Genomic DNA, 26,934 nt, shown 5'->3' with positions numbered 1-26,934 from the left:
CAGGAATGAAAGTAGTTGAAACTTCTCTGCATATACCACCTTGTATAGCTCTGACTTGTACAACCCAAGAAATGACTCACATACTCCAAAAGTAAATGACTAAACCTACCAAGATGTGGGAGAAGAAAATGGAATACAAACAATAACAAATGAATAACATAATTATGTTGAAGGTGGGTGGTAAGAAAAGAACTAACCTAAGACAAAAAGAACTGTACCTAAATGTTATGATCTAGTTAATATGTTTCTCATAGGGATATGGGTCAGCAATTCTGAAACTATGTGTATGCTAGAATTGAACAAACAAATAAATAAATAAATATATCATAGATAATGAGAGCCAGGCTACTTACCAATAGAGAAAGAAATTACAAATAAGCAAAGCTAAAATGAACCCTGTGATGTTGAACAGGAATCAGAGGTATCAGTCTAAACTCAAGGTTTTCACTATACACACAGATAGATAAATATAAAAGTATGCGTATTCATGGATTGGTATAATACATACATTTCCTAGCTCTGTCTGCTGATGGGGCCTAATATCAACTGTCCCTGTGGTAGACAGACTCTGTGGAGGACCCCGCCACAATCCCTGCCTACTGGTGTTCACGCCCTTGTATAATACCCTTTCCTTGAGTATGGACAGGAGCTGTGACTTGCATCTGACCAACAGAAATGGCAACGGTGATGGGGTGTCTCCCTTTTGAGTATATGTTTCATTATATAGCACTCCATCTTGCCAGAGGATTTGCTCTAGAGACTCTCTCTGGTTTTGAAGTAAGTGGCCATGTTGGGAGGCCCGTGGGGCAAGGAGCTAATGGTGGTCTCTAGGAGCTGAGGATAGCCTCCAGCCAACAGCAAAAAAGCTGGGGCCCTCTGTCCTATAACCACAAGGAAATGAATTCTGCCAACAATCTGTGTGACCTTGGAGGCGGATTTTCCCCCAGGAGAGCCTCCGGACGAGAATCAGCCTGGATGACACTGTGATTACAGGTTTGTGAGACACTAAGCAACTTAGCTAACTAAGTGCAGATTCCTGGTCCACAGAAACCAAAAGAAAATAAATGTGTGTTGTTTTAAGCCACCAGGTTTATGATAATATTGTTATGCAACAACAGATAATACAACACAACATAAGCAGTGAGAATACCTAGTGCCCAGATCTTATATTGTACCAATGCTAATTTTCTAGCTTTGATAATTGTACTATAGGTATGTAAGATGTTAGAATTGGGAAAAGCTGGGTAAAGAACATATGAGAAACCTCTTACTATTTTTACAACTTTTTGGTAAGTATAAAATTAGTTCAAAATAAAAAGTTTAACTTACAACTCAATAGGAAAAAGATAACCCAACTGAAAAAAGGGCAAAGTATCTGAATAGACATTTCTCCAAAGAAGATATAAAAATGGCCAATAAGCACATGAAAAGATGCTCAACATCATTAGTCATTAGGGAACTGAAAACCAAAACCATAATAAGATACCACTTCACACTCACTAGTGTGGCTAGAATCATCAAAAAGTCAAATAATAACAAGTGTGCTGGTGAGGATATAGAGAAATCAGGACCCAACAGAGTCCCACTGTTGGTGGGACTATAAGATGGTATGGCAGCTTTGGAAAACTGTCTAGCAGTTCCTCAAACGATAAACATAGCTAACATATGACTCAGCAGTTCCACGACTAGGCAAATACCCAAGAGAAATGAAAACATATGTACACAAAAAAACTCACAAATGTTTATAGGAGCGTTATTTATAATAGCCAAAAGGTGGAAACAACTAAATGATCATCAAAAGACAAACAGATAAATAAAATGTGGTGTATATATACAATAGAATATTTTATTTAGTCATAAAAAGGAATGAAATACTACTCATTCATGCTACAACAGGGATGAACCTTGAAAACATTATGCTAAGTGAAAGAAGCCAGTCACAAAGACCACATATTATATGATTTCATTCATATGACATGTCTGAAGAGGATGTCTATACAGACAGAAAGTAGGTGATCGGTTGGTTGTCTAGGGCTGGGAGATAGAGCAGTGACAGCTAAAGGGCATGGGGTTTCTTTTTGAAATAAAGAAACGTTCTTAAATTGACTGTGGTGATGGTGTGCCTATCTGTGAATCTACTAAAACCCACTGAATTGTACAATTTAAATGGGTGAAACATACGATATGTGAACTATAGCTCAATAAAGCTGTTTTTTAAAAAAGCCCTTGGTTAACTGGCTTCTCTTGCACCCTCTCTTGCATTGCTGCCACCTGCTGGTTATTGTTTTAAAATACCTGTCAAAAACGATCAATGTCTTTAATTTTATAAAAGCAAACACTGAAACAAATGCAAAGAGAAAATTTGAGGATATTTCTCTCTATCCTTTTGGAAATACCATCCCAAATATGATCAGGTTCTCTGAAATAGCAACTTCATTTATCCTTGGAAAAATAGGATTCTGAATAAAACATATGTAAAAGGCATTTGGACATTTTTTGAGATAATCAAGGAAATGTGAATTGGGATTTGCTATTAGAGGACAGTGAGGAATTATTGATAATTTTGTTAGTTGTGATCATTGTTGTCCAGTTTTGTTAAGTTTTTATATTCTAGAGATATATACAGAAGTGTTTTAGGAATTAAATGACTCAATATTAGGGATTTGCTTTAAAGATACAACAACAAAAAACGGATAGTGGAAGTAAATATGGCAAAATATTGATAACTCTCTAAGCTGAGGGATGGATAAATGGTGGGGGGAGTACTATTCCCTCTTTGGGGGTATATGTTTGAGGTTTAAAAAAAAAAGAAAAAGGACTATTATTCTTTGAGACCAAAGGACATATAAACACTCTGAACTCTCCTAAGGACAAGGTAGAAAATCAATAAATGGGGGTAACAAATAATGAGGTTTGCAAATTATAGGCAACAAAAAAAAACTTTTAAGCCTGTTCAAAGAATAAAAGAAGACATTTCTTCAAATCTTACCCAGATCATACTGTGGTTGTTACATGTCAACAATACATGCTTCACTGATACTCAGAAGTGTTCAAATACTAATTCAGGCAGGAACCTTTTTGAAAGCACATATTTTACAGTACGGCACTGAAATCGCTTTTATGTCATTGAATACTCACCCTTTGAGACTTGGCTCTTTTAAAGAGAGAGGAGTACACCTTCTTCTTCGGCTTGACAGCTCCGAAGATAGATCTTCTAACTTGTTTTCAGATTTAGCAGTGTTATTTGAAACAAAACTGGCATTTGTCAAGTCCTGTAGCATTCTAATACCTGAAAAGAGTATTGTTTTCAAAAATATTTTTAACAGTATATATATACGGAACTACATATAGAATATTTACTGGTTTGTAAATTATTGGTGGCAAAATCTTAAACTTAATAATCAAGTTATAACTTTAAATTTTTTGAAAGTAGCACTGAAATTATCTGTAAATCAGTTTTTTTCTAGCAATAATGAGAGGAAAGGAGACCTACCATTTAAGACAAACTAGCAAAGTAGTAGCCTGCAATATTTTTATTCTGAAATCACATTTAGGCTGACAGAAATTCTTCATGAATTCAACTCTAGTCGCCGAATCACGCAAATTACTGCACATTCATTCAACATTTGTCATCGACTGCTCACGCTATGAAAGGCACCATGAGGAACAGAGATGAAGGACGGCTCACCAGTCTCTAAAATGTCCTGCAACTCTAGACCTTGGCACTTCTTTTGCGTCAGTATTCCTTTTACATGAAGTCTTATCCATAAAAATCCTAGTGTTCTACATACATACATTGAAATGTTAGGCTCCCAGTAGAAAACTTTAATTGATATGGGAATGTCTAATGTTGCAAAATTGCTTAATAACAAAAGAATGTCAATGTTAAGGGGAAAAAGTGAGGTAAGTAATGTTATATATAGTATGATTTCAAGTATCTATTTTAAAATGCATAGATTCAAGCCTGCATGCATATGCCAAAATGTTGACTGCAGTTCTTCTGGGTGATTGTTTTTTCTACTATTTTCTGATTCTCTACTTTCAATTTTCTGCAATGAGTGAGTATTATTTTAATAACTAGGGCTTAAAATGCTACCTATGTGATGATGCCTCTGCAGATTCCTCTAGCCAAAATTATTCCCCGTCATTACATCCCTTAACATGTGTGGTTTTATTAAAGCATTTGCCATATTTAAACACTGTACCTGTTTCTTTTCCATACATGTACTCTGAGGAAAGGCAGTTGGTATTATTTTTTAATCTTCTAAAATACCTAGAATAAGTTTTGATCATATTAAATATATGCTATTGGAGAGAGTCCCAACCTTAAGAAATTTGCAATTGTCTCTGGTAAAAATCAAATCAGGGCAATTCATTATTATATACATTTAAAACACCCAATTTCCTTCAAAAATATGAAAAATGAAATTATCTAATGTCATTATCAGACAACTTTGTGCTAAAGGCCAAATACATTTTTTAGTGTATAAATGTCCAAGCCACTCTCACTGTTATCTTCTCAAAGTCTTAAACTTTCTTTAAATTCCTCCACATTGCTTCTACAGATAGGGCTATACAATTATACATTGTTTTAAAATTCCATAAAAATGTTATAACAGGAAATGCTTTACTGGTTAAATGAAAAAATATATAGAATTTTAAAACTTGATCACTTCAGGTATGGACATACCTATTTCTGATCTTTGTGTTCTTTGGTTGATTTTAAAATTCATCTTTTTCATCATCTCATGCACATCATCACTTATTTGAAAGATGGGTGAGCTCTCCAGAGCAAAATTTTCTTTCATATTTTTATTAGAAGAAACACTCAAAGGTTTTGAACCCTCAGGAACACTGTTAAAGGAAGAATCTTGTCTGTTAGGTGAACATATCTGAGATAAAGATTTCAACATTTTTGTGTGAAAGTCTGGCTTAATTTTGACAATTTCCTCATTTTCCAAATTTTTTTCCTTAACAGCATATTCGGATTCAACTGATATTCCCTGAACGGTGTCAGATATTATCTCCATTAGTTCATGACTATCTGGAGAAGGGTCTACGAAGGTCTTCCTTTTCTTTGATTTGGATGTCATTTTATTTATTTTTTTGACCTGGCACTCTCCTTCCTTTGTCACTTCCATGAAGGGGATATCTCTCTTTTTATTCAGAGTTGTAGTGCTTTGCTTTGGATTCTTATGTAGTTCCATTTGGTTTCCAGGGTCAGAATCTGTCTCATCAGTAGTGTGTTTTAAACCGAGTTCTAAGGAGACAGATGTCTGTGAAGAACCTGTTAAGTGCAAAATAGGTTTGTTGTTACCTTTTGCCAAAATGTTCTTTGCCTTGCCTGATGATTCTTTCCCATGCTTTTTAACTGGTTTGTAAGGATTTGAAATTTGACCACAATTTTCTTTTTCATTACTGTTGATTTCCATACAGTATCCACTAATACCTTGGCCTTCAAGTCTTTGTTTAGATTTATTTATTTTAAAATTAAGATCTTTTGTATAGCTTTCTTGGCCATGCACATCTTTATCATTATCCTCATATATCTGGTACATTTCAGAAATTATTTCTGTCTTTCGATTTACGTTCTGCCTAAGCTTATTTATTTTTGATTCATTCTGCTGAGCGGGTTCCTTATCAGTGACATGCTTTCTCAAATCCAACATATTCTGGGTCTTATATAAATTTCTATTATTTTTGGTGGGAAGATAAATCGTCTGAAATTCATTTGTGACTTCGTTTTCAGAAATGGTTTCTTTATCCTTTGGGGTTAGGGAAAAGAAGGTACCTTTTACTGTGTCATGTACACCTTTGTCGTTAAATTCATTTTTTGGGTTCACTTCCAAAATTATTTCTGTCTTCTGACTTACCTTCTGCCTGAGACTATTATTTATTTTTGATTCATTTTGCTTCCCAGTATCAGTAGCATGCTTTTTCACCCCTAAAAGGTTTTGAGTCTCATAATCACATGGATTCCTATTACCTCTGAGGGAAGGATCAGCTATCTGAAACTCATTTGCATCTTCTAGGTTTTCAGGGATGATTTCTTTATCTTTTTGGGTTAGAGAAAATAAGTTACCTTTTTCTGGGTCACGCATTCCTTTGTCATCATTCTTATATATTTGGTTGATTTCAGAAATGATTTCTGTCTTCCGACATACCTTTTGCCTAAGCTTCTTATCTATTTTTGATTCATTTTGACAAGCAGGTTTTATATCATAAACATGCTTTTTCACCCCCAAAACATTCTGAGTGTCATAATCATATACGTTTCTACTATCTTTGGAAGCAAGAGCAGGTGTTTGAAACGCACTTGTGCCTTCTAGGTTTTCAGAGATAATTTCTTTATCCTGGGTTAGGAAGAAAGAGTTACCCTTTTCTGGGCAATACCCACTTTTGTTATTATCTAAAAGATTCACTTCGGAAATGATTTCTGTCTTCCGATTTACTTTCTGCCTAAGATTCTTATTAATTTTTGATTCATTCTGCTGAACAGGGTACACATCGGTGATCTGCTTTTGCAGACCCAATACATTCTGGGTCTCACAATCACACAGGTTTCCATTATTGCTAGTGGAAACACCAGATTTTTGAAAGTCATTTGAAACTTCTAGGTTTCCAGAGATGATTTCTTTATCCTCTCGGGTTTGGAAGGAAAAGTTACCTTTTTCTGGACCTTGCACATCTTTGGCATTATCCCCAAGTATTTGGTTCATTTCAGAAATTATTTCTGTCTTCCGATTTATTTTCTGCCTAAGCTTCTTATTTATTTTTGGTTCATTTTGCTGAGTGGGTTGCCTATCAGTGACATGCTTTTTCAAATCTAACATATTTTGGGTCTCATAATCACATAACTTTCCATTATCTTTGTTGGAAAGATAAGCTGTTTGAAATTCACTTGTGACTCCTAGGTTTTCAGAGGTGGTTTCTTTAACCTTTTGGTTTGGGAATAAGTTATCTTTTTCTAACGTATGAATCACAAATGTCTGTCTAGAAGTTTTACTTTTCTTATAAGCTAGAGAACTAGGACCCACATCAAATTTACTGTCCTGCTGGAATTTATCTGAACTTCGGGAGAAAGAGAATGGTTCCTCTTGATCATCTGTTACATGAATTATTTTCCTCTTTTTGTTATACTGTGTACTTGGTCTGTCATCCTGATCAAAGCCATTGTGAAGGGTTATTTTCTTCAGCATGTTCAACTGAGTCAGCTGTTCAGTACTGAAAATAAAATTTGGTTCTTCTGAATCCCCTTTGCCATCCAGGACAACAGATCTTCTTTCCGGTCCATTTTTGATCTTGTCCTCAATATTCACATCTGAACTATTTTTAAATTGTCTCTTTGATCTTTCTCTCTTTTTTTCAGAGCTTGGATCTTTCACTTTTCTGAAAGTTTTCATTCCACAATCATTTGGTTTTTTATTATCTCTTTTATTTTTAGTGCCTGTTGAAACTGTAACAATTTTGCTTACTTCACTAGCAGTTAAATCCATGTCACCATCATACACAGTTTTTTGCAATTGAAAGTCATCATTACCCTGAACTGGATTCACGCCCTCTGCAGTAGGTTCACTTGCAGACTCAGATGAGGCAGGAAGGCACATTATGTTTCTTTGCATTTTAATATTTGCTTTGTTAGTACAATCTTTTATTTCATTATTCCAATTTAATATTGGACTTGAAATCTGTTGTTGATCCAAATCTGTTACACAGGGAGTGTCTGCAGGATTATTTGATTCCCAAGATGATACACGTTTTTTCCTCTTAGTCACATTACTAGGAGATGACTTCTTTCTGTGGCTCATCGACTGGGCATTTTTCATCTCACTCATTAGAGAACTCCTGGAACTTTGGTCTGAGTGGGAATGGCTTTCTATAAAATAAAGGGAAACAAAATTCAGAAATAAGTAGTAACAAGGAATTTATTATTTTAAACAAATGAGATTAGGAATCAAACTGTTTCAGAGAAAGGTTTTCTGACAATGTGTTCTGTACAGATACTAATATTATGAAGAATCTATGCTGATAAAAAATAAAGTAGGGGACTTCCCTGATGGTCCAGTGGTTAAGAATCTGCCTTTCAATGCAGGGAATGAGAGTTCAATCCCTGGTCAGAGAACTAAGATCCCACGTGCCGTGGAGCAACTAACCCCGCGCGCTGCAACTACTGAGCAAGTGGGCCACAACTAGAGAGCCCACGTGCTGCAACTACAGAGCCCACACACTCTGGAGCCCACACGCCACAACTACACAGATCACGCACTCTGGAGCCTGTGTGCCACAACTAGAGAGAAGCCCGCGTGCCACAGCAGAGGATCCCACATGTCGCAAGGAAGATCCCACGTGCCACAACTAAGGCCCGACACAGCCAAAAATAAAAAAAATATTTAACAAATAGATAAAGTAGAACTGAATGGAGTAGTCATAAGTCACATTTTACATTTCTATCTACAGAAAATATATACTGGGAATTCACTCTGCCTTGGCCTCAGCAGTAGAGTGGAGAATAGCCAACAATAGAGCCATTAACATTAACATATGTTTCTACGTGAGAGGAGTCTGGGAAATGAACCCAAGTAACAGTGATAACTCTGATAAGGATTACTATCAAAATGTTATCAGCAAGTAGCTAAAGTTTATAAAAATTATATACACAGTCATATACCTTTTAGAAAGGAAAAATAATTCAAACTCCAAATTCAATATAGTTATGGTTCCATATCCCAATCTGAAATTCTATGTCAAATATATAAACCAGACTACACCACAGGATTATTATTTTAAAATACCATATAATTAAAATTTAAGTGTCATCATTTTTTCTTGCTCAACCATCACCTAGGCTCAAGTTCTTGCTTTATCACCAATTGGTTATGATCTTGAAAAAGTCACTACACGTATCTAGAACCTCAATTTTTATATCTCTGAAAAAGAGAAGATATAACTAAATAATATATCATGTCTTTCAATTCATAAGCTAGGATACCAAGAAAAGCTCTTTAGACCAGCTCACTTCTAAATACTGTTTCCAGAGTAGTAGTATTAGGCCACTGTAGACCTGACATTTGTTAGCATATTTACTTTTTTTTGGCTGCACTGGGTCTTCGTTGCTGCGCGCAGGCTTTCTCTAGTTGTGGTGAGCAGGGGCTACTCTTCATTGCGGTGCATAGGTTTCTCATTGCAGTGGCTTCTCTTATTGTGGAGCACAGGCTCTAGGCACACAGGCTTCAGTAGCTGTGGCACACGGGCTCAGTAGTTGTGGCTCACGGGCTCTAGAGCACAGGCTCAGCAGTTGTGGCGCATGGGCTTAGTTGCTCCATGGCATGTGGGATCTTCCTGGACCAGGGACTGAACCCATGTCCCCTGCATTGGCAGGCAGATTCTTAACCACTGTACCACCAGGGAAGTCCTGGCATATTTACTTTTAAACTAATTTTTTCACCAGAAATTTTCAATAGTAGAAGTTAGGAAATCTGTAACATAAGAAGTCTAACTTATTAACTGTTTATACATGATGGCCCCCAAGAAGAAAATCCAATGAATGTTAACTATTTAATACTGACACTCAAAATGAATTAAAAAAAAAAAAATCTCACCTTTCGGAAGTATATCAACAATAGAAGAAATGTGTTTGGAATCATTTACACCATAAACATTCTGATCACTTTCTTTAAGAAATAACAATTCCAAGTTATGCTGAGTTGATACCAAAGAGGGGTTATCAGGTGATGTCTTTGACATGATATTGTCATACTGCATTTTCTCTTTATCTTCATCATCATCATCTGAAGTTAATGGAACCCTAAGAGCAAGTAAGAATGAATGAGGAATTTTGTATTTTACAAAAATTATTTAGAAAATTACATGGATAGTTCTTTCTATATTCCATTTATTTAAGATCCAACCACAAACCCACCCTGATACCATTTTGTGTTCAATGAAGGCAATTATACCATTTTGTGTTCAATGAAGGTAGGAAATAGGTAGTTTCTAATAGTACGGAGGAGTAAAACAGGAATGCTTCTTATCCCCTTATCTCCAGTGACTCCAAAAGGAGATAAATGATATAATCACTGGTTGAGCTATTAGGACAATAAAATTAATGAAATGAATAAAGTTCAAACATACTTATAAATATTCGTGTATAATATTTATAATTTTCCTGTAATTAACTCTATGGAAAACCCAAAACTCTTCCTCTGGTTTCAAACAAGTACAACTTGTATGTAAAGTTCTGTGTGTAATAAAGTCTGCTATGTTTCCAAAAGGTATCCATGTAAACTAAAGCCATATTCCTAGAGTAGTTAAATCTATGGGGGGGAAAAAGAAATTTATGGAAATAGACAAAATGACCTTTTTGAATTCAAAGAAGAAAGAGTAACATGCTCCAATGATAAGGATTTTGCTTTGTATGCCAAACAAATCATAGATATTTAAAAATTATTGATAATGATAAAAATAAATACTAGAAAATATTTGTTAAAAATTTAAAGGCACCTATCAGTAGAATAGCCATTGGGAGGAAATGTCTATACCACTTGAAGAAACAGCTTAGCAAAAATTGTTTATTTTACAGAGGTGAGGTTCTGCTTCAGGTAATGGCCAAATAGCTACTATTGAATCAACCTTATCAAACATAATGAATATAAATTCTGGACAAAATATAAAAAAAACAACTACCCGAAGTCACTGGAGAGTGAATAAAAAGCAACTAGATACAGAAGAGGGGTTGGCACTTAGAAAAAGGGTGAGCTTCTCACTGTTTACAAACCTCAGTCAGTGCCACATTTTCTAGAAGTTAGAAATCCAGTCTTATTATTATTAGTTCAAGGTCAGAATTCAGGGCAACTACAACTGCTGTAAAGTGTATGTGATGGAAGAAATAACAGGAAAAGTAGACAGGGAAGCCCCAAATTTTGTGCATAAACTCTCTCCAAATCTCTAGCTCATTCCTGAATCACATATATGAGAAAGATTCCAAGTGGCCCAGCTAAGGATTATAGAACTGAAATGAGATTTCATATGTTGTTCATCACAGGGAAGTAATAACAAGTCTGAGTTCAGATAAGGTAACTATCTACTAAAATAAAACATCAAACTTGTTGGAGGAATATACCTGAATCCAGATTTTCTACAACATAGGAGTCACAATGTCCGGGGTACAATCCAATATTATTCAATATATGAAGCAACAGAAAAACATGATTCAAACTCAAGAGAAAAGATAATCAACAGAGAATGATCCAAATAAATAAATGGCCAATAAGCACATGAAAACATGCTCAGTATCATTAGTCACCCAAAAAACCCAAATCAAAACCACAGTGAGATACCACTTCATATCCACTAGGATGGCTATAATCAAAAGGATAGGTAATAACATGTGTTAGTGAGGATATGGAGAAACTGGAACCCTAATACTTTGCTGGTGGGAATGTAAAACAGTACAGCACCTTTGGAAAACAGTCTGCCAATTCTTCCAAAAGTTAAACATAGAGTTATATGATCCAGCAATTCCACTGGTAAGGGCGCACCCAAGAAAGTGAAAAATATGTCCACACAACAACTTTTATATGGAGATTCATAGTACCATTACTCATTCACAGCCTAAAAGTGGCAAGAGCACAAATGCTCATTAACAGATAAATGGATAAACAAAACGTAGTTTATCCGTACCATAGAATATTAACCAGTCATTAAAAGGAATGAAATACTAATACGTGCTGTAATATGGATGAAATTTGAAAATGTTATGCCAAGTGAAAGAAGCCAGACACAAAAGGCGACATACTGTGTGATTCCATTTATATGAAATGTCCAAAATAGGCAATCCATAGAGACAGAAAGTGGATTAGTGGTTGCTGGGGGCTGGGGAAGAAGAGATGAGAAATGACTACTAGTGGATATAGGTTTTCTTTTTGGAGTGATGAAAATATTCTGGAATTGGAAAGTGGTGAATGTTGCACAACTTTGTAAATATATAAAAACCACTGCATTGTATATTTTAAAAAATAAACTTCATATTATGAGAAATTTTATGTTATGTGAACTATATCTCAATTTTTAAAAAATAAGTAGAAAAAAGGAAATAATAAGGTGCAGACACCAAAGAAATATGAAACCAAAAAAAAATTTAGAAAAAAAAAAATCAATGAAACCAAAAGCTGAGTTTTTTTAAGAGATCCGTAAAATTGACAATACTCTAACTAGTTTGATCAAACTTTACTGTCTAGATGAAATGGATAATTTTCTAAAAAGACAAATATTTTCTAAGTTGACCTGAAAAGAACAGAAAATCTGAAAAGCCCTCCATATCTATCTAAGAAATGAAATTAATAATTAAAAACTCCAGACCCACTTCTCTTATGAATTCTCTCAAATACTTAAGGAAGAAATATCAATTGTACAGTTTTTTTCAGAAAATGGAGGAAGAGGGAATGCTTCTTATCTCATTTTACAAAGCCAGCATAACCATTATCAAAACCTATCAAATATATAATAAGAAAATTATAGACCAATATTCCTTATGAAAATAAGTACAAAATTCTTTAAGTAATTATTAGCAAATCAAATCCATCAACACATAGAAAGAATAATACACCATTATTATACACCATGACCAAGTGGAATTTATTCTAGGAATGTAAAGTTGGTTTAACATTAAAAAAATCAAAGTCACATTAATAGAACAAAGGAGAAAAGTTATGATTCTCTCCACAGATACAGAAAAAACAAATTTGACAAAATTCAATACAAATTCATTATTAAAACTCTCAGCAAACTAGAATAAAAAGGAACTTCCTCAACTTGCAGAAACAGTGCCAACTTTTCAACAGTAAAGACAGAAGACAATGAAATGATACCTTTAAATTGCTAAAATTTAATAACTTAAAGTTTTATAATTGCAAACATAATCTTTAAAAATGAAGGTGATATTAATATGTTTCCAGAAAAATAAAAGCTGAGTGGATGCATTGCTAGTACCTGAACTAAATAATAAAGGATTTCTTCAGGCAGAAGGAAAATTATTTCAGAAGGAAATAAAATGTAAGAAGCTTATTTGTGAATTTTACCTCAATAAAGCTGGAAAAACAAAAAATAAAATACAATTAAAAAGGAGCATACAATTAAAAAATGCAGGAAGCAATATGAAGAAATTGGAAATGAATATTGACTACACAAAACAGTGAAAGTAGTTAATTTGTGGGATTAAAATATATGCAGAATGAAAATACATAATAATAACATAAAGGCAGGACACAGGAATGTCGAGTCAAAGTGTTCGAAGATGCTAGCATTACTGAGGAATGTTAATATGATAATCAGTATTAGAGTATAATAAATCAAGGATGAGTGTTGCTATCATTAGGGTCATCATAAAGGAATAGAAGTTAATAGATAAGGAAAATTAAATTATGAAAAATGTTTTATTTCAAATGAAATAAAGAAAGGAGAGAAAAAAGGAACATAAAACAGGTGGCTCAAATAGAAAATAACTAGATGGCAGATATAAACCCAACTCTCAGGAATTATATTAAATGTAAACATAACAGCTATTCTAATTAAAAGAGATGATATTACATTAAATTCATTTTTTAAAAAAGGTAAACCTACATGCATTTTAAATATAACAGAGAGTTTGAAAGTATAGAAAAGGACATACCATGGCAATGTTATATCAGACAAGTAGACTTTAAAGCAGTATCATTTCCAGAAATATTTCATATTGATAAAACAATTTATCAGGAAAACAAATCAATCCTAAATTTATATGCATCTAGTAACAACTTTAAAATATATAAAGCAGAAAACTGACAGAACTAAAAGGAGAAATAGATAAATCCATAATCACAGTGATAGACTTCAATGCACTTCTCTCAACAGCTGATAGACAAGAGAAGCAAGAAGGATATGGAAAGTATGAACAATATAATCAGCAAACCTGACATTGACATATATAAAATACTGCATCCAACAGCCACAAAATACACATTCTTTCCATGTGTACCAAAAATATTTACCAAATTAGACCAAGCTGTGTTCTAATGCAAGTCTCAGTAAATTTAAAACGACTAATATCACTTGAACTATACTCTGTAATCACAAAGGAATTAAATTAGAAACCAACAAAAAGTAATTAGAAGAAAACACCCAGCTGCTTGGAGATTAAATAATCTTGTAAATGATCCATAAGTCAAACAATGTATCTGAACTGAAGGTAATAACTACTTTGAAATAAATGATAATAAGGATATCAAAAAATGTGGGATGCAGCTAAAGGAGAAAAATAGCCTTAAATGTAGGCAGCTATGCCCCAACAACTTCATATTTTTGAAAAGGCTTAAAAACAATAATCTAAACCATTTTAAGAAACAAATAATTACAGTAATAATAAAACTTTTAAATTGAAAAGATAAACACAACACTGTAAATCAACTATACTTCAATAAAACTTAAAAAAGAAAAGAGATAATAAGAAGCAGAATAAATGCAATAGAAAATAAATATACTAAAAGAACGATCAACATAATCCCAAAGATGATTCATCTTTGCAAAGATGATAACACTGATAAATCTCTAGGGCAAAACTAATCAAGAAAAAAGTGAGAAAAAACAAATAGCCAATATTGAAAGAGAACATCATTATGTACCCTACAGCAGACATTAAACGTGTAACTAAAGCTATTCTGAACGATTATATGCCAATAATTTGATATTTTAAATGAAATGGACAAATCTTTTAAAAAAATTAACAAACCTGACAAAGGAAGAAATAGAAAAGCTGAATGTTCTTACATCTATTAAAATGGGATGTTATCAAAATGTTTCCACAAAAAAACTTCAGGTCCAGATAACTTCTCCCAAATATTTAAAGAAAAAAAATTTTTTACACAAATAATTCCAGTAAATAGAAAGAGGGGTATTTATCAATTCATTTACTGTGACCAGCATAATATAAATATCAAAACTTGACAAAATATATTATAATAAAGGAAAATTATACATCATCTTCATTATTAAAATAGATGTAAAAATCCTTTAAAGGATTAGCAAAATAAATTTAGTGATATATATCAAAGGGATATACCATCAGGAGCAATTCATTTCAGGATTGTAAGTGATTTAACATTAAAAATATCAATTATAATTCATTACCTTAGTAGAAAAAATATAAAAAATTCATTACATTAATAGAAAAAAAAGAGAAAAATATTATCTTCTCAATAGTGACAGAAAAAGCATTTGATAAAATCCAACAGCCATTGATGAAAAAACTCTTAGCAAACTAGGAGTACAATGGAACTGCTTTAATCTGATAAGGAGAATCTATAAAAACCTAAGAGCAAACATATTAAATAATGGGAATACAATAAGAATACCCACTGTTAGTACTTTTATTCATTACTGAACAAGAAATAATCAGTCCAACAAGGTAAGAAAAAAAGATAAAAGGCCTATAAACTGGAGAGGCAGGTGAAGGGAAAACTGTTCTTATTTACAAATAATAAAATTCTATTAACAGAAAAATTTTTAAAAACTATGGATAAATTATTAAAATTAATAGCAATGTCAATGTAAACAAGGTTAATATTCAAAAATTAGTTGTATTTCTATATACTATCATCAAAAAGAAAAAGAAAATTTGAAAAGTATCAAGAATAGCACTAAAAACATCAAATAAGTAGGAATAAATGTAAGATGTGCAATAACTGTATTCTAAAAGCTCTGAAACTACATACACAATATCTAAAAAACAGAGTGATATACCATGGTCATGGAAGAAATACTCAATTTTATAAAGTGTCAATTTTCCCCAAACTGAACTATATTCTACATAATCCCAATCAAAATTCCAGGTGTGTGTATATGTAAACTGACAAGCTGATTCTAAAATTCACATGGAAATGCAAAAGGCCAAGAATGGCCAATTAATATATATTTTTAAAGCATAAATAACTAAAATAGAGATTCAAACTATCAAATATCAAGACTTATTATAAAGTTAGTAATTAAGATAGTGTGGTTTTGACAAAAAGACTCATGTAATAGAATAGTGAGTTCAGAAATAGACCCATACATATCCAGTCACTTGATTTTTTATACAGATGACACTGCAATGAGGTGGGGAAAGGATGGTCTTTTCAATAAATGGTTCAAGGTCAACAGGATTTCCACACTAAAAAAATAAATGACTCTTCTCTCACATCATACCCAAAATTCTAGGTAGACTGAAGATCTAAACATGAAAGGGAAAATAATAAAGCTTTTAAAAGAAAACATACATAGGAGAACACGTCATGACCTTGCAATTGGTAAAGGCTTTCTTAAAAGACACAGAAAGCATAACCATAAGAAGGAGGGGGACAAATAGATATATAAATTGGGTTCATCCAAAGATACCATTAAGAGAGCAAAGAGGCAAGCCACAGAGTAACAGACATTTGTATGCACAAAGAATTTATATACAATGTATAGAAAGAACTCCTACAAATCTGCAAAAAAAAAAAAAAAGATAACCTGATAGAAAATAAACATATAAACAGATGCCTTACTTCATTAAGTATCGGGAAATTAAAACTTCAGTGTAATACCTCTACACCCCATATGGCTAATATGAAAAAGACAGACAATAACAAGTGTTGTTGGAGATACATAACAACAGGAATTCTCATATATTGCTGTTAGAAATGTAAACTGGCATAATCCCTTTAGAAAACTGTTTAGCAGTTCCTTCCAAAGCCAAATACATGTAAACCCAGCAATTCTACTCTTAAGTATATACCCAACAGAAATGTCTACATGTATTAATCAAAAGGCAGATACAAGGTAGAATTATTTATAATAGACCAAACTTAGCAAAAAAACTAAAACCAGAAGGATGGATAAATTATGGAATACATACAATGGAATACTGTACAGCAATGAGAATGACTAATCTACAACTACATAGGACAATATGGACGAAATCTCACAAACACAATGTTGAGCTACAGAAGCCAGAGACCAGAATCATACATCCTGTACGATTTCATTAAAGGAAATTCAAAACTAGGCAAAATTAATTAATCTACAATGTTAGTAGTCAGGATAATATTTATCCTCGGGTGGGTGATGAGTAGTGACTGGCAAGGGGCACAAGGATATCTGAGGTACTGGTAATAATCTGTTTCTTGGTCTGGGTATTGGCTATACCATATAGTGTTCACTGTGAAAATTCACCATTCTCTAAAGATTTTTGCACTTTTGTAAAATGTACATTATACTTCAAACAAAAGTTTACTTAAGGGCTTCCCTGGTGGCGCAGTGGTTGAAAGTCCGCCTGCCGATGCAGGGGACACGGGTTCGTGCCCCGATCTGGGCAGATCCCACATGCGGCGGACCGGCTGGGCCCGTGAGCCATGGCTGCTGAGCCTGCGCGTCCGCAGCCTGTGCTCCGCAATGAGAGAGGCCACAACAGTGAAACGCCCGCGTACCGCAAAAAAAAAAAAAGTTTACTTAAAAAAACACAATAAAATTTTCTGGAGGGCAAGTTAACACTTGATTAATACATTTACATGAAATAACGCATGCATAATGACGGCCAAGATTTTCTTGAAAAAATACTGAGCACCTACAAGACAACAAAATGTACTATTTTAAAACTATATTAATTAAAATGTACAGGGGCAATGTGGCGCTAGTACAGAATAGACAAAACAATGGAACAAACTGGAATGAATAGAAAATGACACAGTGGATAAAAGAATTTTTTTTACTATAGTACAGATACCACTTCAATACATAAGTGCACTTTATACTCTTAAAAAAATGCATTAAACCTATAATTTATGTAACAGAAAGAACACTGTCTAAAAGAGACAAGACAATTCTGATCAATGCTGTTAATTCATTGAGTCATTTTACCTCTCTGGACCTCAGTAACTACTGTCTTTAAAAGTGCTAGGTTTGGGCTTCCCTGGTGGCGCAGTGGTTGAGAGTCCGCCTGCCGATGCAGGGGACGCGAGTTCCTGCCTCGGTCTGGGAGGATCCCACATGCCGCGGAGCGGCTGCACCCGTGAGCCATGGCCACTGGGCCTGCGTGTCCAGAGCCACGCCACAACAGTGAGAGGCCCGTGTACCGCAAAAAACAAAGAAACAAACCAAAAAAAACGGTAAAAGTGATAGGTTTGAAATAGGGTATTTACTAAGATTATAATCAAATTAATCAAGAAATGGGAATTTTGGTCAGGAGAATAGTAATGATGAAAGTTTATTTTAAAGTCTGAGTAGTATGCAAGATAATAAAGGTAGAAATAGTTATCAGATTTACCCAGCAGAAAACATGAGGCCAGTGGTGACCTGGAGGAAAAGAAAGAACTGAAGAGTAGCAGGATTCTATAGATGACCTTGGTTATTGAATTGATGGGTAAGTTTCCTTGGAGCCCTGGAAATACAACCTGTAGCAAGATACCACAAACCATCTCATTTCTACCTTAACAGGCAACTACAGGTTGATGAAACCAGAATATTGCATAACACACACAGATTATGTTGTATGAAAATCTAAGTATTCTGAACCAGTGTAATTCAAACCTATGTAACTCAAGGTCTACCTGTGCCTCTTTCTTCTCTAGAAACTATGGGAATATTATTTCAAAGTTTAAAACTGAATTCTATTAGATTATATCTTCAATTTCTTTCACTGGTACAATATTGACAAGTATTTCATTATTTATTTTTAAATGTTTTTCTGTTTCAAGGAAGCAAACCAAATAAAAACTTTTCGAAGTCCAATTCAGGTAAAAGTGCACCAGTCAGTATTTAACCAAGTTTTGAAGCAATTACCTTGCAAATGGAAGACGCATCAATTTGCACTGTTTACTAACCCGTTTCTTCTTGCTACTTGGCAGAAGAAAGGGACTCTGATGGAACTATTTTTGAAAAGGACAAAGAAAATGAAAATGAATGAAATTTCTAATCTCATTACATCATGTTTGTCATTAAAGTACCAAATTATACAAGGATACTAACAGTAATAGAACAATTCTTACGTGTAGCCTTCAATAGTTTAATGAGAATAATGTGATGATAAGGTCAAACACAGTTCTTCCTTAATCATGCCATACAAAGATAATCACTACTAATATTTTGGTATATAACCTCCCAAACTTTATTCTATGCCTATGAATACATACACACGTCTATACTCATGCATATACAATATTTCTACATATACATTTGACCCTTGAAGAACATGGGGATCTAGGATCTACCTCTATTTTTTCCCCCAATAGTTTTTCGATTGTGTCCATCTTTTAAAAAATAATACAAATTCTTCCCTAATTTGAAATATGACTTTTCTACTAATAGCTTTTATGTTTTTGAGTCTGTTTTGTCTTGTGTTCCATGTCTGTCTAATCCTGTGTTACTTTTAATCGAAAGCTAATTTTTATATAAAAATTTCAACAACCAATTATATGAAATAATCATGTGCTGTTAGCCAATTAAAATTAATATTATCTCCATTCCTTGGTACAAAGTTTAAGATATGCATCTCTAACCTTGATGCTACTTAACTATTCTCAATTATCCTCAGTAATGCTAAAAATATTACACTATTTAGACACAAATTCTACTTACCTCAGAAAGAGTGCTCATTTCAATTGCAGTTATCAAGTTATTGTTCATGAGTGCTTCTATTTCTATAAGCTTCTTATTCTGAAATAAAGAAAGAGCCTTCTAATCAACTAAGATTTGGAGTTTATTATACCATACATTTACAAATACCATCAGTTGAGAAGACTTAAAAAATAACAGATCACATTAGGCTAAAATGGTGCTACACTGCATAGTTCAAACAGACACAGACACAGACACATACGCACACATTTTAAATGCTTTTGAGCTATCAGTCATAAATTTTCCTACTTTTTTTTTTTTGGCAGCACCACACAGCATGTGGGATCTTAGTTCCCTGACCAGGGATCGAACTCGAGCTCCCTGCATTGGAAGCACAATATCTTAGCCACTGAACCGCCAGGGAAGTCCCTTCCTACAGTTTTTAATCTTCTCATAATAATAATACATCATGTGGCAACTGAGCACAGTTTGTCAGCCACAGGAATTTAACCTCCAAGAAGTATAGTAAGCCATTTTTCCATTTTAAATTAATTTCTACTCATTTTGGAGTTAGAGCTATAGCTGTAGCTGTAACCTAGCTAAGCACTGGCTCTTACTGCCCTGCTGTGGACAGAGTTGGAAGTTGGAAGGAAAAGCAAGGACTACAATCTTCATTCTACTTGGCTTGTAGCCAGGGGAATGTTGCCATTAAGAGAGAATACAAACACTCAGGGAACTTCCCTCCTTTCAACTGACTGGAGGAATTATGCCCATCTTCTTAAAATATATTAATGTATCAAGTTTTGCTTATGATAAGCAATCAAATGTTGATCAAGGTATTATATTAGTTTGCAGAGCCACAAGTACACATTTAGAATGTAGATTCAAGACACCTATTTTATTACCCATTAACAGTTTGTCCATTAACATGGCACACTCAATAAATTTTTTACATTAATTACAGGTCTGAAAAACATTTAGAGCTTCTAAAATAATACAGTTTTAGAATTCAAACACAATATAGTTTCCATACCAAATTATTTAGCTTTAGACGAAGAAATGTGTTCTCAAAATTCAGTTTCTCCACTTCTTTTTGCAATAGCATCTTTTCAGTTGTAATTCTTCGAGAATTCTCTTTCTCTCTGCTAAGAGCCTGAGCTAATGCCCTGTTGTTGTGCTTTAAAGAAATTTTGAAAATAGAAGAATTGTCTGTAAAAAAATTGTTAAGAGTTAATATTGAACATCTTAATACATTTTCATATTCCTTAATAAAACTACTTTGGACAAAACATATTTCACTTTGTTTTAGCTGAAGTTAGAAAAGAAGAGCATGACAACATAGATGGAATTTTGAAAAAAATGTACCCAGAGTTTGGAGCTGAAGAAATAAAAGCTAGACAGAAGGTGAATAAGAGTTGTGAGAAAAGCAGAATGTTTGTGAATACAGAGTTAGGAATAAGAGGACTCTAATATAGACACAGTATTCTAGATAATTAGATCAGTCACAAAAACTAAACCTTGATACTTGTTGCTCTGCCTTCCTTCCTACCTTTGACTAGGAGGTAGAATGGAGAAGCTGATCCCACAGCTATAACTAAAGATGTCCTAGAGAAATTAGGGTAGCCAATCTGTGAAAATTTTAGAGCCAGTTTCTGTGGCTCCAGAACTGAATAATGTTCCCAAAGTCCATTTTTCAAAACCTCAAGTAGAAAGGCAGCATACTTACTGTAATGTTGGACAGATCATCTAAACCCTGTGGGATCTTCTACCTCCACCTTCTACCTCTTATTTCTAGGCATCTATTGCAATCTAAACTTGACCCCTTCTCTTTACAAGTACTATGTAAATATAATTTAAATCAGAATGCTTCCTGTTGTTAGCAAAAGAAATTTAATTGTGAATTCCTTGGTAACACTCACCTTACATATAGTGTTCCCTTAGTACACCTAAAGCATAATTATATTTTCATAATTTTGATTTACACGCCACTATTCAATAACACATCCCGTGGATTTAAAGTTATAGTGTATGTAACATGTTTTATTTTTTTTTTATTTTTATTTTTTGTGGTACGCGGGCCTCTCACTGTTGTGGCCTCTCCCGTTGCGGAGCACAGGCTCCAGATGCAGAAGCTCAGTGGCCATGGCTCACGGGCCCAGCCGTTCCGCGGCATGTGGGATCTTCCCGGACCGGGGCACGAACCCGTGTCCCTGCATTGGCAGGCGGACTCTCAGCCACTGCGCCACCAGGGAAGTCCTGTAATATGTTTTATAATAGTAATATATATTTTTATGTAATAGTATTAAAGCTATAGTAATAGTAATGGTAATAATAGTTTATAATACTAATAATATATTTTAAAATACTCAGGGAAAGCTTGGGTGTCTAAAAAAAAACAGAGTCCAAAAAGTACTTTATTTTTGGCACAAAGAAAGTAGATTCAGACAGCCACCTTTGACATATCAAGTGGAAATAGACTAGAACCAGTTTAGGACTTCCAGAAGCTAAAGGTTAATAACATTTTCCTGTTGCATTCCTCAGACTCAGTGTATTCCTTCACAGCAGTGGGCGTGCAATGGTCCTGCCAAAGAGAATAGGAAACTGCCACTATAGAAAGTGGTCTAATACCTACCTACCTAGGTAGGTAATCTCTACCTAGAGACCTGGGTAGGAGCAACATTACGATTTAAAGATACTCAGGAGGCTGGGCTATTTCACAAGGCACAATTACTTTTCACACGTGTTGATCAACAGGAAACCTCCCCCAATCCTGCTAAGATGGAAATGAATCACTGAGATAATTTTCAGAAGTAATGAAAATTTATCTTGGGGCGTTTCCCTTTTTTTTTTTTTTTTGCCTTCTGACATCTTAGCTCCAGAATCCATGAAACACCATCTCCAAAGAGCTCAGTGCCCTCATGATGAGCTTTGGTTACATAAAATCACCCACTACAGCACACTATCTGGGCCAACCACCTCTAGATTACCCATTATCCAAATGCTGCAACATGTCAGAAGGACAATCCGTCACTTTTTTTTCAGCTCTTTTTCAGAAATGTCACGTTGGTATTTTCTTTACAGTGTAGGAGGTAGCTGCCTTGGGCCACCCCAGCCTCACTGCTCAAAATTCAGCTGCCACCACTGACAGTAAATCATCATAACCACCCAACTAACAGGAGTTGAAGGAGATAGGAAGAATTGAATAGAGAAAGTCTCATTTAACAAAATAGTCATTTTAGTCATTTTCTATACTTGAAAAAGTATCAAATACTATATCAATTCTCCAGAAAAAAGTTAAACTGTGAGTGTGCTTTAAGACTAATAACACTTACTTATTATTTTTGTTTTGATTTTTGAAGCAAGAGAAATATTCAACTTAGCAGCCTTTGAAATTCTTTTCTCTTTCACATGTCTTTTAATTCCTGAGGTAAAAAGTGAACCAGTTTCCATCACTGGGTACTCCATCACTGAAGTAAAAAAAGAAAGAAAGCAGGAAATCATAGTATTGATTAATAAAGGGAAAAAGGATAACTGATAAATACATTCTAAGAAGTAAATCATGACTTAAATAATATACTTTGTACGTAAGTATTTGCAGAACCCTTCATATAAAATCTGAAAGTATGAATATAATCAAAAGTGGTTTAAAAGTAGAATCCTAAAAAGGTAAAATGATTTTGTTTTTTCGTTCAAACCTATATCATTATATCTGCCTGCCAGGAGCTAGGCTAGGCACTGGCGACAAAAAACAGGATAAAGCTGCATAGGAATGCACAGTCATGGAATGCACAGTCCAGTGTGGGCACAGACTCTATTGTGATACAAAGTAAGAAGTGTAACCTTAGAGACATGCACAGAAGAGATATACCTAATCCTATGGGGACTGTTCCCACTTCATCCTCGGACATACACTCCATTTCTCTGCAGCCTTTACAGCAAAACTCCTTAAAAAAATTGCCTATACTCATTTTCCAATCTTCTTGTAACCCTATTTCACTCAATTCCAACAAAACTGCTTTTGTCAAGGTTTCTAATGATCTCCACACTGCTAATCTAATGGTCAGTTCTCAGTCCGCGTCTAATTTGATCTAAGAGCAGCATTTAATGTGGTTAATTTCTCTTTCCTCCTCAAAAACAGTATTTCCTCAGCTGCCAGAACACCAAACTCCTGGGGTTGTTTTTTTTTTTTTCCCCCTAGCTAACTAGCTGCTTCTTTCCAGTCTCTTTTACAGATTCTTCCAACCTATAATAAGTTCTCTCCTTGGATTTCTTCTCTTTATCTACCCTCAATCTTTTGGTGTATTTTATGTATTTAAGTCATGGCTTAAAATACTACCTAGATATCAAGAACCCCAAAATTTATGTCCTCTGTCTGGATCTCTTTCCTGAACTTCCCTGGATTCATATAGTTGTCTACTCCACAATTCCACTTGGATAACTGAAATAGCATATCAAACTTAACCTGCCCAAACCTGCTTCACTCAGAGCCTTCCCCACTTCAGTTAATGGCAACTCCATCCTTCCAGTTGCTCTAGTCAACAATCTCTCACATCCCAATTTACCTTCACAATGCATTTAGAATCTGACGACTTCTCAGTATCTCCACTGCTACCAACCTAGACTAAGGCACTAACATGTCTCACCTGAATTATTTCAATAGCCTCTTACCTCCCTACTTCCACTCCTGCCCTCACTACAGTGTATCAATCTATTACTATCTAAAACTCTCCACCGCCTGCTCTTCCCATTTCTGTAACTTTAAACTCCTCCTTCTCTCCCCACTAGCCCATGACTCTCAAGCCACAGTGGCCACCAAGATCTAACTGCTCGTGACATATGCCAGGCATTCTTCAGCTTCAGGTCCCTTGTATTGGAGTACCCATTCCAGGGTGACTTACCACACAGAGATTGAGGTACAGTCATTCCTTGGTATTTGCAGGGTACTAGTTGCAGGACTCCCACAGATACCCAAATCCACCATGCTCAGGTCCGTTATATAAAATGGCATAGTATTTACATATAACCTGGGCACATCCTTCTGCATAGTTTAAATTACTTATAGTACCTAATACAATGTAAATAGTTGTAAATGCAATATAAATGTTATGTAAATAGTTGCTCGGCGATTAGCAAATCAAACTTTGCTTTTTGGAACTTTCTGGAATTTTCCCCAATTTTTTCCTTCAGTGATTCAGTTGGTTGAAGGAGATGATTCGGAACCCGAGAGTCGGACAGGAGAGCTGACTGTATTATAAACAGTGGTTAGACTGTGTTGGTGCCCCAGTTCTAATATTTCACAGCTACGTGATCCTAGCATCTCCAAGTCTCAATTTCCAGACTTAGAAAATTATAAAAAGTCAGAGCATCTCATTGTAGGGACTTAATGAGCCAACGCATATACAGTGCCTAGTACGGGACGTAGCACAGAGCGCTCACTAACATTACCTATGTATTATTACTCTGTAGCTCTTGTTTGGCTAGCATCTCGGCTAAAGCAGAACTACTCAATCCCACATCCAATTCTCCTGAATTGGATTCCTCATCTAGAAAAATCATAGTCCCTATTTGCCTACCGAAATCCTACCTGTGCGTCAAGACCTAGTTCTTCTCTAACATTCATTCAGCCTATTTACTGAGCGCTCAGTGAGCCAGATACTGTTCTAAAAGCAGTAGAGCAGTCATATAGACAATTCCTTCCTACAGGAGCTGGGTTTCTGCCTGGCGGCTGGCCCCCCTCACGGAGCCGAGAGCTCAAATCCCAGGGGCAAGAAGCAGTGACTTAGATCCAAACCAGGGCCTTCCTCAAGAAGCCCCTCCGAGCCAGCACTGGGCCCGGGGGCCGGGAGACCCGAGGCGGAGTGGGCGGGGCCGCGGGCCGCGCGCGGCTCGGCGGACCAGAGACCCGGGAGGGCAGCGCCGGGAGGTTCGGCTCGGGAAGGGCATGGGTCCCGCCAGACAGGGCAAGGCCACGCCAAATGTCACAGGTCACTGACTTACCGCTTTTTCAGCGTGGTGGGACCACCACTCAGCTCCCGGAGCCCGGCGCTCGGGGCCAGGGCTTGGGTTTAAACTCCGTAGCCGTTAGCGGTTGCCTCGTCAGCCAATCAGGTCCCGAGAAGGCGGCGCAAAGCAGCTTGGTTACCAGGAAGTGGGAGGTGGAAGGGGCGGGACCTCGCCGAGGGCGATGGAAGGGGGCGTGGCCAGGCAAGCCAGGGGCGACTCAGCCTAGGTGCAAGGCTTTCAGCAGCTTCAGTTGCGCTGCCGCCTAATGTTTTTGAAAAAGAAAACGCTCCTTTGACAAAGCTACCTTTGTCAGTCAGATGTTTAAAAGGCTTGACAACCACCTGAAGCCTGTTGGAAAGTTTTTGTTGTTTCTGACGTTACTGTGAGACTGCCCGCCCACATTTTACCAGTTCTTCTGCATCTTTGCACAATGATGCCAGCAGCGTCATTTAGCTTCCACTAAAAAGCCCTCTCCATTTTTCTTTTAACTTTTCGAGGGGAAAGCGGCAATGAAATTTCGTTGAAAATCCTGGATCTCATTAATACTTAGGTCTTATACTAATGGTTTGTTTTAGCTAAATATACAAGAATGGCATTTTCTGTGATTCAGAGCTACACAAAAATATATATTACTCACTTTATGTTACAGGTCAATTAGCTTAGTTTCCTTTCACAAGTGACTTTCATAATCCATACAAAGAATTTAGAAAAACTATACAGAGAATAAAATTTTCTCTTTGTATGCCATTAGACTGAAAACGAAAATAGCTTGTTAAACCTAGGCTTTAATAATTAATTATACAGTGATGCAGTCAACTTCATATTCTTGTCAATATTTTGTTCATTTGGGGACATTTGAGAATCACAACTTTCCATTTTACTTTACAGAATCTAGACAAATGATGCAAAACATGGTTTTGAGTTAGATCTTAAATATATTTCAAGATTGGTTTCCATAGAGATCTAGCTACGTGAGTCTTGTGTAAGTAGAACAGTTTTTATTGATTGACCGCCTGCTAAAATAAGTCTATACTACAGTAAAAACTTCAATAATAGTGGTTTAAAATGAAATATATCGATTATAGAAATTTCTGGTTATCAAGGGGTTAACTAGCTCTCTATCTTGTGTACCCAGCCTGACACATTAAATGCTCAATATATATGTACCTTATTTCAGAGCAGTTCAGGGAATTTCATGAACCAAATGCCTGTAAATTATAAAAAGCTCTTGAAAATGTAAGTTCTTATCATACAAAATCATAAACCTAAAAAGTGTAATTGACTGGGCTGAATTTAACCTGACCTCAGCTTGCTTTTAGGTCATTTGCC

General features: G+C 35.3%; 1 protein-coding gene across 1 annotated transcript in view; it reads right to left on the bottom strand.

Annotated features, from left to right (window-relative positions):
• Positions 1-25,669, bottom strand: part of SGO2 (shugoshin 2) — a 30,537-nt gene extending 4,868 nt beyond the window's left edge. The window contains exons 1-9 of the mRNA XM_007469222.1: positions 25,600-25,669; positions 22,935-23,069; positions 20,636-20,811; positions 19,624-19,701; positions 18,829-18,914; positions 9,600-9,805; positions 6,083-7,876; positions 4,691-5,791; positions 3,139-3,289 (exon numbers count right to left, since the gene is read on the bottom strand). Of these exons, the coding sequence (XP_007469284.1) occupies positions 3,139-3,289; positions 4,691-5,791; positions 6,083-7,876; positions 9,600-9,805; positions 18,829-18,914; positions 19,624-19,701; positions 20,636-20,811; positions 22,935-23,067 (3,725 nt within the window). The 5' untranslated portion in view covers positions 23,068-23,069; positions 25,600-25,669. The remainder of the gene's footprint in view (positions 1-3,138; positions 3,290-4,690; positions 5,792-6,082; positions 7,877-9,599; positions 9,806-18,828; positions 18,915-19,623; positions 19,702-20,635; positions 20,812-22,934; positions 23,070-25,599) is intronic.
• Positions 25,670-26,934: the final 1,265 nt, after the last annotated feature.

The sequence above is a fragment of the Lipotes vexillifer genome, unplaced genomic scaffold (genome assembly GCF_000442215.2).
Source record: "Lipotes vexillifer unplaced genomic scaffold, Lipotes_vexillifer_v1.1 scaffold648, whole genome shotgun sequence".
In the NCBI taxonomy this organism is placed as follows: domain Eukaryota; kingdom Metazoa; phylum Chordata; class Mammalia; order Artiodactyla; family Lipotidae; genus Lipotes; species Lipotes vexillifer.
Note: the sequence above shows the minus strand (reverse complement) of the source record. Positions and strands in the feature narration are given on the sequence as shown.